Source organism: Neoarius graeffei, chromosome 25, assembly GCF_027579695.1.
Source record: "Neoarius graeffei isolate fNeoGra1 chromosome 25, fNeoGra1.pri, whole genome shotgun sequence".
Taxonomy (NCBI): domain Eukaryota; kingdom Metazoa; phylum Chordata; class Actinopteri; order Siluriformes; family Ariidae; genus Neoarius; species Neoarius graeffei.
This window is the reverse complement of record NC_083593.1, coordinates 9,757,928-9,771,772: the sequence shown is the minus strand read 5'-3', so window position 1 is coordinate 9,771,772 and position 13,845 is coordinate 9,757,928. Positions and strand designations below refer to the sequence as shown.

General features: G+C 45.0%; 1 protein-coding gene across 1 annotated transcript in view; it reads right to left on the bottom strand.

Annotated features, from left to right (window-relative positions):
* The window catches only part of cntnap3 (contactin associated protein family member 3), a 332,581-nt gene that overhangs the window by 161,218 nt on the left and 157,518 nt on the right, over positions 1 to 13,845 (bottom strand). The window contains exons 6-9 of the mRNA XM_060909607.1: positions 11,789 to 11,931; positions 11,221 to 11,358; positions 8,577 to 8,838; positions 8,323 to 8,466 (exon numbers count right to left, since the gene is read on the bottom strand). Of these exons, the coding sequence (XP_060765590.1) occupies positions 8,323 to 8,466; positions 8,577 to 8,838; positions 11,221 to 11,358; positions 11,789 to 11,931 (687 nt within the window). The remainder of the gene's footprint in view (positions 1 to 8,322; positions 8,467 to 8,576; positions 8,839 to 11,220; positions 11,359 to 11,788; positions 11,932 to 13,845) is intronic.

The following is a 13,845-nucleotide window of genomic DNA, read 5'->3' as shown; positions in this document are numbered from 1 at the left end:
TTTAATAAACTCCTGGGTTGCTTTGGCTTTATGTTTTGGGTCATTGTCCATCTGTATTATGAAACGCCGACCAATCAGTTTGGCTGCATTTGAACACACAGTATGTCTCTGAATACCTCAGAATTCATCCGGCTGCTTCTGTCCTGTGTCACATCATCAATAAACACTAGTGACCCAGTGCCACTGGCAGCCATGCATGCCCAAGCCATCACACTGCCTCCGCCGTGTTTTACAGATGATGTGGCATGCTTTGGATCATGAGCTGTACCACGCCTTCGCCACACTTTTTTCTTGCCATCATTCTGGTAGAGGTTGATCTTGGTTTCATCTGTCCAAAGAATGTTCTTCCAGAACTGTGCTGGCTTTTTTAGATGTTTTTTTAGCAAAGTCCAATCTAGCCTTTTTATTCTTGAGGCTTATGAGTAGCTTGCACCGTGCAGTGAACCCTCTGTATTTACTTTCATGCAGTCTTCTCTTTATGGAAGATTTGGATATTGATACGCCTACCTCCTGGAGAGTGTTGTTCACTTGGTTGGCTGTTGTGAAGGGGTTTCTCTTCACCATGGAAATTATTCTGTGATCATCCACTACTGTTGTCTTCTGTGGGCGTCCAGGTCTTTTTGCATTGATGAGTTCACCAGTGCTTTCTTTCTTTCTCAGGATGTACCAAACTGTAGATTTTGCCACTCCTAATATTGTAGCAATTTCTCGGATGTTTTTTTTTCTGTTTTCGCAGCTTAAGGATGGCTTGTTTCACCTGCATGGAGAGCTCCTTTGACCGCATGTTTTCTTCACAGCAAAATCTTCCAAATGCAAGCACCACACCTCAAATCAACTCCAGGCCTTTAATCTGCTTAATTGAGAATGACATAACGAAGGAATTTCCCACACTTGCCCATGAAATAGCCTTTGAGTCAACTGTCCAATTACTTTTGGTCCCTTTAAAAATAGGGTGGCACATGTTAAGGAGCTGAAACTCCTAAACCCTTCATGCAATTTTAATGTGGATACCCTCAAATGAAAGCTGAAAGTCTGGACTTTATGTCCATGTCCATGATATAACTATAACCTGAATATGTTTCAGTAAACAGGTGAAAAAACAAAATTTGTGTCAGTGTCCAAATATATATGGACCTAACTGTAGAATACAGATAAATACCACTGTCTTCCACCATGCCACCGAAAAAAAGAACACCGGTGCCGAATTCATGCTCAGCCCTGACAAGTTTCGGCTTTACCACTAAAAAACTAAAAGACAACTTTGCAGAAAACGTTGTCCTAGCACCAGCTAACCAGACCTCCACTAGCTCTAATGAGAATGATATCCATGCTGAGATCGAGGGAGACGTTACTCTGAAAGGTACAACCTATCATGAACATGGGCCACTTACCGACGACATCGAAGACGTTGCATTGGAAAGGGATGGCGAGCCTGGAACAGGGTCCAGTAGGGATATGGAGCAGCACCACCTGCCAAAGAACTGGGGGCTTGCTCAGTGGCGATTGTGGAGAGAGAGAAATCTGTGGCTATTTACAGGCATGAACGGCCTAGGATGCTCTGCCTGCAAGGCAGCAAAGACTCTCATGCCTAATGACAAAAAGACTGGCGTACATCTGTCAGATGCCTGGGTCAATGGGACAGTAAGCAGCCCAGTTCAAAAGCAGTTGCGGAAAAAAATGTACCTACACCGTGACAGTCTTGCAAACACACGAGCAATCGAACTAGCAGAACTAAAAAAAAAAAAAAAAGACATTCTTCCGACAAAAGTTGTGGAACTAAGTTCAGCTGCTTTCGATGTGACAGCAAGCTCATTCAGGACGGCCTACTCGATCGCAAAAGAGAGGTTGCCATACATAAAAATGAAACTTAATGAACTAAATGGTGCGAAAGTGGGCCCTGCCCACCGTTCTGATCACTGTTGTGCTTCAATTGTTGAACATATAGCAGATGAAATGAAAAAGAAACTTGCTTCACATATTTTAACACTTGATTCATGCATCAGCCTAACGCTGGATGAAAGCACGGTTCATGGACGCTCATACATGATTATCTACATTAGGTGTGATGTTACAGGTAACAGGGATGTGGAAAACGTGTTTCTTGACATAGTTGAGTTGGACCACGGGGATGCAGAATCTCTTCACAACGCGCTAAAAAATAGTCTTCAAAAGGCTGGAATGGATGAAGAATCTCATCTCATCTCATTATCTCTAGCCGCTTTATCCTGTTCTACAGGGTCGCAGGCAAGCTGGAGCCTATCCCAGCTGACTACGGGCGAAAGGCGGGGTACACCCTGGACAAGTCGCCAGGTCATCACAGGGCTGACACATAGACACAGACAACCATTCACACTCACATTCACACCTACGGTCAATTTAGAGTCACCAGTTAACCTAACCTGCATGTCTTTGGACTGTGGGGGAAACCGGAGCACCCGGAGGAAACCCATGCGGACACGGGGAGAACATGCAAACTCCGCACAGAAAGGCCCTCGCCGGCCACGGGGATCGAACCCAGACCTTCTTGCTGTGAGGCGACAGCGCTAACCACTACACCACCGTGACGCCTGGATGAAGAATTTCTCAAAAAAACCCTAATGAGTATAGCCACAGACGGAGCCGCTGTCCTTACTGGGAGACAGACAGGACGACTTAAACAAGACTTCCCTCAACTGCAGGCTGTGCATTGCCTTGCACACCGATTCGAATTAGCTATAGCCGACTCTTTGAAGATTGTGGCAGGGTGCAATAATTTAGAATTTTTTTATTTCCAAGCTGCGTAGTCTGTACCACCAATCTACAAAAAACGCAAGGGAGTTAGAGACAGCCGCTGCAGAGCTCAACATGCAGATTCTAAAAATTGGGAAAATCTTCACCATAAGGTGGGTGTCCAGCCGTTTCAACACTGTCAAAGCTGTACTGAAGGATCTTCCTGTGTTGGCACGCCACTTTAGAACAGCCAGTGAAGATGACTCGTGTACTGGTACAGAGAGGACCAAGTATGCTGGCTTACTCAAGCATCTGACATCCGCTGGTTTTCTCTCCAACTTGGCAATAATGAAAGACGTTCTGCATGAGCTGCAAGGGCTCTCGCTGAGACTTCAGAGAAGGGATACGTCTCTGGTGGATGCCAGTAGGCATATTTACCAAACTATTGAGTTGGTGGTAAAACAGAATCCAAAATTCAAGCAGGCATAACAAGTGGTCAACTCAAAACCGTTATGCTCAGGGAAACACAGCCTAAGATAAACAAGGGACAATTTTATCAGTCCATTATTGACAATCTCAGAAAACGTCTTCCTGACAGCGAGCTAGTTGCCATGCTGAAACCTTTGGCTCTACACTTCTGGCCCACAGACAGGTCAGAACTAGTGCTGTTTGGTGAACGCGAGGTGGGGAAGTTTGCGAAACTCCTCGGAGAACCTGACACCGAGGCTGTCGATGGATTCAGAGACTGGAAACTGTAAGGTTCTTCTCAGGGAAAAACATTGACGAAACTTATCATCGCAAGCAGCACTGTTCTCCCGACGTCTGCGGAGTGCGAAAGGGGGTTTTCCGCTTGCAATGACACAGACGATAAAACTAGAAACAGACTGCGTGCCCCGAGCCTCACTGCCTTGCTGTTCATCGACCTGAATGGACCCCCTATCGAGAAATTTAACCCGGTGCCGTTTGTCCACTCATGGATTAAGAAAGGACATCGGCATCATGGATTCCTGGAAGGAGGCCTCAGCCCGTCTCCCTAATGGTAAGAGAATGCCAGTGCATTCTCCCACTGTATAAAGTTTACACACTAGACAAAATGCTCAACATACGACCTAGATCTGTTCTTTCATCACTTCAAACTGAATTAGGCTACGTTTTATTCTACACTCATGCAGAACACTACACTGATGTTAGAGCTGCCTGTACATAAGTTCAAGTATATGTAAAAAACGATACTTTCAAAAATGAATCATTTTTAAAAAGATCCATACAACAATCTCTCTGTCTGTCGTGTATGTGCGTGTGCGAAAGTTTGACCGTGCGCAAAAACCTCCCCCATCTTGATCCAGTCCGGGAGAGTGCATGAAGGCTATTTCAGTTTTAAGACAAGTGCACAACACCACACTTAGGTTAGATCTGTTCTTACATCAGTTCGAACTGAATTACATTTTATTCGACACTCATGCAGAACACGAGCCTACAATGAGGTTAGATCTGTCTGTACAGGCTATATAAGTTCAAACAGAATAGCCTATTTCAGTTCAATGTATTCTAAGTGGAATGCGAGCTATAGCCTACAAATGTAAAACAATACTTTCAATCATAAAAAAAGATCCATTCTACAATCTCTCTGTCTGCTGTGTATGTGTGTGTCTGAAAGTTTTGCCGTGCGCAAAAATCGCTGCCCCTCTTGATCCAGTCCAGTATATATATATATATATATATATATATATATATATATATATATATATATATATACATACACTCTCCTGGACTGGATAAAGAGAGGCAGCGATTTTTGCGCACGGCAAAGCTTTAGTTATATATATATATCTATATATATATATATATATATATGGGGCGGCACGGTGGTGTAGTGGTTAGCGCTGTTGCCTCACAGCAAGAAGGTCTGGGTTCGAGCCCCGTGGCCGGCGAGGGCCTTTCTGTGCGGAGTTTGCATGTTCTCCCCGTGTCCGCATGGGTTTCCTCCGGGTGCTCCGGTTTCCCCCACAGTCCAAAGACATGCAGGTTAGGTTAACTGGTGACTCTAAATTGACCGTAGGTGTGAATGTGAGTGTGAATGGTTGTCTATGTCTATGTGTCAGCCCTGTGATGACCTGGCGACTTGTCCAGGGTGTACCCCGCCTTTCGCCCGTAGTCAGCTGGGATAGGCTCCAGCTTGCCTGCGACCCTGTAGAACAGGATAAAGCGGCTAGAGATAATGAGATGAGATGAGATATACTGTATATATGGCTACCTGTAAAGGCCTCTGCATGCTCTTGCGACAAGGCTTTCGCAGATAGCTTTTCGCAGACAGTTGTAATTTATCGTTGAGCGGGGAGTAATAGGCGTACGCGATGTTATTCACCGCAACAACGCAAGGGGGCGCGAAGTCGCGAAATTGCTAGGAGTAGTTGGTGGGTGTGGTTAGTGGAGTGTTTATCCTCCGGTTACTTATAATGACTAGAACTGGAGTCGTATAGATGTACGTACTTCCTCACTTCCTCGATCAACCGCTTTTCGTGCTGCTCCATCTTCGCTCGTGTTTTTAAAAATGTCGGTCGTGAAAACAAACCAAACCGGGAAAGTAGGGAAGCGGAAGTGCGTGTACAGCGGATGTAGAGTGGACCAATCAGAGCCCTCTTGTCTGCGACGCTGTCTGCGAGGCTTCTGCGGTGGTCACAATTATTGGGAGGTGCGCGCAGAGCGTCTGCGAAGGTGGGGGGGCTACGCAGACGCCATCTGCGAGGACTGGGTTGTCAGCATAAATTGGCCTTTAGGGTGCATCAGTTGCCCCCTATAAATGAAAAGTTCCTCCGATCATGATGCATTTTTGTTTTTATGTTCCTTCTGGTAAGAAAACACACTGGGTGAAATATTTTGACAAAATTCAAAAGTGCAATGGTGGCACCAGGAGCTCAAAGTTATGGAAAAAGCTGCTATTTTATGACTTTTCTGACAAAATTTCGATCACTTTTCATGAAACATTAACTTAGATACTGTAGACAGTATGTCTAGAATGTCTAAAAATATTTGGAGATTTATTTTAGGGTGTCACTAGCATTATCTATCAATGTTATAACCCTGGTTTTAAGCTTGCCGCCTATGCATATGCTAGCCTCTATTAAATGCAAAGGTTCTTAACATGATCTCTGGGTCACAAGAAATCAATAAATGGAGTCCAACATCGTGATTCAAACCTTACGCGAAAACATAAAATAAGCGTTTTTTGGCAAAAAAAGAACCTCATGGTGCCGCCATTAGACTTTTGAATATGGTCAAAAAATTTTACAGGATGTCTTTATTGGTGAAAAGGAACACCCGGACAAAAACGCATCAGATTTTATGAAAGTGAGGGTAACTGATGCACCCTACTACCTGTGCAATTTTTTATTTATTTATTTATTTTTTTTAAGCTAGAGACCCCCTTAGAGACAAAATGATAATTCGAACCCTGTGCAAAACGTAATATTAAGACAAAAAAAAAACCCTAAAAGCAACAAAACAAAACAAAAAAAACAGCACGCACTTAGCAAATACCTGAGAACTAAGAAAGGTGATAAATAAATAAATAAATAAATACAAAATGAACATAAATACACTTAACAGAAACAATATGGAAATCAAGCAATATGTACAGGTTTTGTATTGCAATTTATTTTTTCACAGTCCGGTTTCCATCAAATCATGCACTCTGACTGGCTCGCAAGCGGTCCGGAATCCTACGATCCGGACCCCGGTTACGGACCTTTGGCGACTCGCTCATTCACAACAACAACAAACATACAGTAGTAGCAATTTTTTGTCAACATTTTTGTCACCTAGATGAGGGAAGTGATCTAGATCAAGTTTTCTTTTCGGAAAATTCCGAGCAGATGTAGCTTCTCAAACAGGTTTTAGACGAGTTTGTAGGCCTAGCAGGTTTATTCTAAATAGGGTTTCCCTTTCGGGCACTCTCATTTTCTGTTAGAATTTGGTAAAGAAAAAAATAAATATATTATTTACTGGGCAGCATGGTGGTGTAGTGGTTAGCGCTGTCGCCTCACAGCAAGAAGGTCCTGGGTTCGAGCCCCGTGGCCAGCGAGGGCCTTTCTGTGTGGAGTTTGCATGTTCTCCCCGTGTCCGCGTGGGTTTCCTCCGGGTGCTCCGGTTTCCCCCACAGTCCAAAGACATGCAGGTTAGGTTAACTGGTGACTCTAAATTGACCGTAGGTGTGAATGTGAGTGTGAATGGTTGTCTGTGTCTATGTGTCAGCCCTGTGATGACCTGGCGACTTGTCCAGGGTGTACCCCGCCTTTCGCCCGTAGTCAGCTGGGATAGGCTCCAGCTTGCCTGCGACCCTGTAGAAGGATAAAGCGGCTAGAGATAATGAGATGAGATGAGGTCGGTCTGTATCATGAAATACCGTGACCTCAGCCTTGAAAATACTGACCTCAGCCCGGAGGCCTCGGTCAGTATTTTCAAGACCTCGGTCACGGTATTTCATGATCTGGACCGCCCAGCTGGTAAATAATATATATGTATTACACATGTCATATCTCAGACTGTAGAGATATCAGAGTTCAATAAGTTTATTTCAGTTGGAAGTAAACTGCTTTTAAGTCTGTTGGTACGTGTGCATATAAATCTGAAGCGCCTGCCTGATGGGAGGAGCTTAAACAAGTGATGTGCAGGGTGAGTGACATCCTTTCTAATGTTTTTGGCCCTTCTGACACAGTGAGTGTTGTGCAGCAGATCCAAAGATGGCAACTCAGTGCCACCGATGTCCTGTGCTGTTTTCACAACACGCTGTAGAGCTTTTCTGGCAGCTTTGGTGCAGCTGCTGTACCAGACGGTCATACAGTTTGTTAATATGCTTTCTATGGTGCACCTAGAGGGCGGCACGGTGGTGTAGTGGTTAGCGCTGTCGCCTCACAGCAAGAAGGTCCAGGTTCGAGCCCCATGGCCGGCGAGGGCCTTTCTGTGCGGAGTTTGCATGTTCTCCCCGTGTCCGCGTGGGTTTCCTCCGGGTGCTCCGGTTTCCCCCACAGTCCAAAGACATGCAGGTTAGGTTAACTGGTGACTCTAAATTGACCGTAGGTGTGAATGTGAGTGTGAATGGTTGTCTGTGTCTATGTGTCAGCCCTGTGATGACCTGGCGACTTGTCCAGGGTGTACCCCGCCTTTCGCCCATAGTCAGCTGGGATAGGCTCCAGCTTGCCTGCGACCCTGTAGAAGGATAAAGCGGCTAGAGATAATGAGATGAATGAGATGATGCACCTATAGAAATTGACCAGCAGCTTCTGGGAAAGGTTGACTCTCCTTAATCTCTTCAGAAAGTAGAGTCGTTGTTGTTTCTTTGCCTACTACCCCTGAGGTGTTATCAGTCCAGGAGAGATCCTCCGTGATGGTCACTCCCAGAAACCTGAAGCTGGAGACTCTCTCCACAGCCTCTGCTCTGATGGTTACTGGGCTATGTGCTGTTGTATTCTAGTTTCAACTATTTTCAAGATATTTTCACTTGCCAAGATGTCATTTTTTGCGGTTATCAATGAGACGATTTCCACTTCGGGGTCCCTGAACCCTACTTCGACAACCAGAGATCTAGAAAAAAAAGCTATGTTATATTTACTGTACCTCCGAAAAAGATCTGATTCGCAGGTATGACGGGGAAGGAAATGGTGATGGTGGACATGTCCGATTTGTCTACTGCCAGAATCAGGCGACTTCGGCGGACAGTCAAATCCACAGAGTGCCACTGGCCGTCGTTCAGCGTGGACCCTGTAACAGTTTTTGGTGTGAAATAACTTCTAACGTGAACTAACTTCTTCACAAAAGTACAGATCGTACAATAATTAGCTAGATTCCGCATCAGCGCCGTCTGCTAATACCTGCTGTGATGTCCGCCATGATCCTGCCAGCCTTGTGGATCTGCATGCTCGCCCTCGCCTCACTCAGGTAAACCCACAGCGTTCCCGCTTGGTGCTGGAGGTCAAAGGTCATAAGCAGGCCTGCCTTGTTCCAGGTCCGGAACTGTAATCCGACTGACGTGGTGTCGCGTGTCAATGTCCACGGCAACTGAAGGAAACTCTCTGAGCTCGTGAACGTCACTGGCACATTGACGGCCTCTAAACAGCCAAGCGTGACGTTTCCCTGGAACCCAAAAAAAACATGAAGTGGAAAGCTAAATCGTCTGACTTTATATTCTTAATTTACACAAGATTAGAAGTCGTCATTCATGCAAATACAATTTCCAAACTTAATTACTCAGGATGTGAATTATGATGTTTGCCTGTTAAATTATGCATCAGGAACCAGAACACCCCTCCCCCAATGAGCCTGATTAAATCCATGATTAAAAGGATTTGTAATTGGTTTAATCTCTAATTCCCCAGTGAACAGAAGTAACAGGGAGCAAAAAAAAAATACAAAAAACAAGCAGCGAGTAATGTAAGCATAGTCTGTATTAGTCTATAGACAACTGGGAAATAGGATTCATTACAGGAGCCTCATTTCATTTGACAGACCAAATCACATCTCACTTAAAACATGAACAGGGTGGATAATCATATCGGGTCATTAAGAATGTACAGCAAGGATAAGAAATTAATCGGATGAAATAAAGCAGGACGTATTATATATATATATATATATATATATATATATATATATATATATAAATAAACTGATGTACCGCCTAATATAGCTAGGATTGAATTTAGACATCCCTACTGACGCAACTGTTAGATATATTTGAATGATCAAAAGCATATATGCCAATTTTTTTGTCTTCTGTCTGTCACCGTCCTCATAGTTGAGAGTCGGCGATCCAGGAAGCTATCGACTAGCTTCCCTGAATTCTCTTGGGTGATTATAGCACACCACAGGGACCCAAACCCTCATCTGGTGGCAGGTATACATACAGGCAATTTAGAGTAGCCAATCGACCGAATACACATGCGGGAAGAAACTGGAGCACCCAGAGGAAACCCACACATGCCCCTTTTCCACCAAAGCAGTTCCAGGGCTGGTTTGGAGCCAGTGCTTAGTTTGGAACCGGGTTTTCTGTTTCCACTGACAAAGAACTGGCTCTGGGGCCAGAAAAACCGGTTCCAGGCTAGCACCAACTCTCTGCTGGGCCAGAGGAAAGAACCGCTTACGTCAGCCGGGGGGGGGGGGGGGGGGGGGTGGAGTTGTTAAGACCAACAACAATAACAAGACCGCGAAAGATCGCCATTTTTAAGCGACGAGAAGCATCAGCTGTACAAACGCGAAGCCATCCATTATTATTGTTGTTGTTGTTGCTGCTGCTTCTTCCGCGTTGTTTTTGCTTCGATATTCGCGCCAAGGTTTATGCAAACGTAGCGACATAACTGACGTATACAACGACGTAACTGACGTATACAGCGAAGTAATGACGTGGCTCCCCTTAGCACCGCGAGCTATGGAAAAGCAAACTGGTTCTCAGCTGGCTCGCAAGTTGAACGAGTTGTGAACCAGCACCAGCACTGGCCCCGAACCAGCCCTGGAACTGAGTTGGTGGAAAAGGGGTAACAGACACTGGGAGAACATGCAAACTCCACACAGAAAGACCCCCGTCAGGCCAGCCACTGGACTTGAACCCAGACCCTTCTTGCTGTGAACACACTACCGTATATATAGCTCACTACCGAACCAACGTGGACGAAGGATGCTGGTCATGATAGATTCTAGCAGTCAAGGCTTCATGTATATGGCTGGTAGACAGGGTCAAGCAGGAAACAAATTATTGTATTATGTTTGTAATTTCTCTTTGAATCCAAATCCCTGAGGATTGTACTTTCCATCTTGTCTAACCTTTATGATATGAACAATTTAGTACAATTTGTGATTTTGGTGAAAGTAGGCTGAATCTAGATGTATTGAAACAAACTCAGACCATCTAATGCTACAGCCACAAAACATCTGGGTGATAATCTGAAAAAGACAAGCGTTCTGAATTCGCAGGAAAAATGATTGACATGCAAGGCAGCTGCATGTCCTGATTGGTTGGATGTTGGTGGTCCATACGATTGGTTTTTCCATCCATCCATCCATCCATCCATAATCGCTTATCCTGTACAGGATCATGGGCAAGCTGGAGCCTATCCCAGCTGACTATGGGCGAGAGGCGGGGTCCACTCTGGACAAGTCGCCAGAAGTCCTGACACACAGAGACAACCAACCATTCACACTCACATTCACACCTACGGTCAATTTAGAGTCACCAGTTAACCTAACCTGCATGTCTTTGGACTGTGGGGGAAACCGGAGCACCCGGAGGAAACCCACGCGGACACGGGGAGAACATGCAAACCCCGCACAGAAAGGCCCCTGTGAGCCGCTGGGCTTGAACCCAGAACCTTCTTGCTGTGAGGCGACACTGCTAATCACTCCACAACTGTGCCGCCCATTTAAAAAAATATATTTAAAAAATATCCGGGTGTTACGGTATGTTTTGACTTACAAATGGCCAACTGCGCCTGTAAAACACATGAGCACTCAATCGCTGCTTACCACTGCGGCGAGTTGTTTCCTTTTAGCCAGGCTGATCACATCGACACCGTTGTACTGCACGTTCTCCAGACAGCCGTGGAAGTTTCTCCTGATGTTTTCTCTCTGAGTCCCATCAGCCGAAACGCCACCGAAACTGATCTTGTGAAAGAATGATAGTCTGATATCAAATTGCCCGCGCTTCCTCTAAACATGCACATTTACACAAAGACAGATTGGTTAAAATACCATGAAGAGCATGTTCTTCATGGTCTTTTACGGTAACTGCCCTGATGCCATTTCACATCAAGAAGATATATAATGAATTAAAGCTGATGTTTTTTTGTTTGAGCTTCTTAAAAAAAAAAAACCCACCACCCAATTCATGCTATGGCTGTAAGTAAACAGACACTTCTATAAATAACAAAGCACAGTGAACAGTGATCAACTCGGACATGGAGCTGAACAGCACTCGTTATTCATTTTCGCACCCTGATCAATTTATTCTTTGCGTAAGGATGAGAAGGAAACAGCAAGAGCAAGGTTGTTTGTGAGAGTGTTAGAAGCTCGAGACTGCTTGCTCTAGGCGCACCTCGTTAATCTCAAAGTGACTTTGGTGTTCGGGGACTTGGAGCTGCTGTGTGCTTTTGTCCACAGTGAAGTTAACGTGTCCTCGGAGTCGTTCGATGCTAGCGTGATGCCAGTGTTGGTCATCTAGCAGGCTGCCAAGTGACACTGCAGTGTGAAAATTTCCTGAAAAAAAAAATTGCTGTTAATACTTTTAGATCTTTTTTTTGAACCTTTATTGGATAGGACAGTGTAGAGACAGGAAATGAGCAGGAGAGAGAGATCGGGAAATGACGTCGGGCCGGAATCGAACCCGGGTCCCCGGATTTATGGTATGGTGCCTTATCCACCTGAGCCACGACGCCCCCATACTTTTAGATCTTAATGCAGAACTGATAAGTCAGAAAGCAGTGCTGATACACGTTTTACTGACACGGTGGAAAAACTAGCAAATAATAATAATTAGCAGGCATATGTAGCATGGTGGTGTAGCGGTTAGTGCTGTCACCTCACAGCAAGAAGGTTCTGGGTTCAAGCCCAGCAGCCATAGGAGCCTTTCTGTGTGGAGTTTGTATGTTGTGTCTGTGTGGGTTTCCTCCACAGTCTAAAGACATGCAGGTTAGGCTAATTGGTGGCTCTAAATTGACTGTAGGTGTGAATGGTTGTTTCAGCCCTGCGATAACCTGGTGACTTGTCCAGGGTGCACCCCACCTCTCGCCCATAGTCAGCTGGGATAGAGTCCAGCTTGCCCGTGACCCTGCACAGGATAAACGACTACAGATAATGGATGGATGTAGCATGGCTAAATGCTGCCCAGTGACATCAGGAGCAAACACAGCTTTGTTAACCCCGACGTTCATTTTCTATACCAGGAAAGCTGGAGCCAATCCCAGCCGACATCAGGGGTATATCTCGGACGGACCACTAATCCATCGCAGGACCAACATGGAGACACGGACAGCCACTCGTACTCAATTTAGAGTAGCTAACTGAACTAATCTGCATGTCTTTGGACTGTAGGAGGAAACCGGAGCACCCGGAAGAAGCCCGCACAAGCACAAGGAGAACGTACAAAGTCAGCCCAGAACCTTCTTGCTGTGAGGCACCAGTGCTAACCTCTGCATCACTATGCTGCTCCTTGTCCTTTACCACTTACGAAAAGAACAATATAGGATTCATCAGGACTCTTTGTCTTTGGTTAACCTTTAAATGGTAAAAAAATATCTACAGGGATTTAGCTTTAATCTTTTCCCCCCTCAGAGTGCATATTATGGTACTTGATAAATGGTTGAAAGACATGGTTGATGTTGGGACAGAAAGTTTCTTGCAAAAGTATTCATCCTCCTTGGTGTTTGTCCTGTTTTGTCCCATTACAAGCTGGAATTAAAATGGATTTTTGGGGGGTTAGCAACATTTGATTGACACAACATGCCTACCACTTACAGTAAAGATGCGTTGTTTTTTTTTTATTGTGACACAAACAATCGTTAAGAGGAAAAAGCAGAAATCTAGACTGTGCATAGGTATTCTCCCCCCCAAAGTCAATACTTTGTAGAGCCACCTTCTGCTACAATTACAGCTGCAAGTCTTTTGGGGTACGTTTCTATTAGCTTAGCACATCTAGCCACTGGGATTTTTGTCCATTCCTCAAGGCAAAACTGCTCCAACTCCTTCAAGTTAGATGGGTTATGTTGGTCTACAGCAATCTTTAAGTTATACCACAGATTCTCAATTGGATTGAGGTCTGGGCTTTGACTAGGCCATTCCAAGATATTTAAATGTTTCCCTTTAAACCACTCCAGTGTAGCTTTAGCAGTATCTTTAGGGTCATTGTCCTGCTGGAACGTGAACCTTCGTCCCAGTCTCAAACCTCTGGCCGACTCAAACAGGTTTTCCTCCAGAATTGCCCTGTATTTAGTGCCATCCATCTTTCCATCAGTTCTGACCAGCTTTCCTGTCCCTGCAGATGAAAAACATCCCCACAGCATGATACTGCCACCACCATGCTTCACTGTAGGAATGGTGTTCTCAGGGTGATGGGTTTGCACCACACATGGCGTTTCCCATGATGGCCAAAAAGTT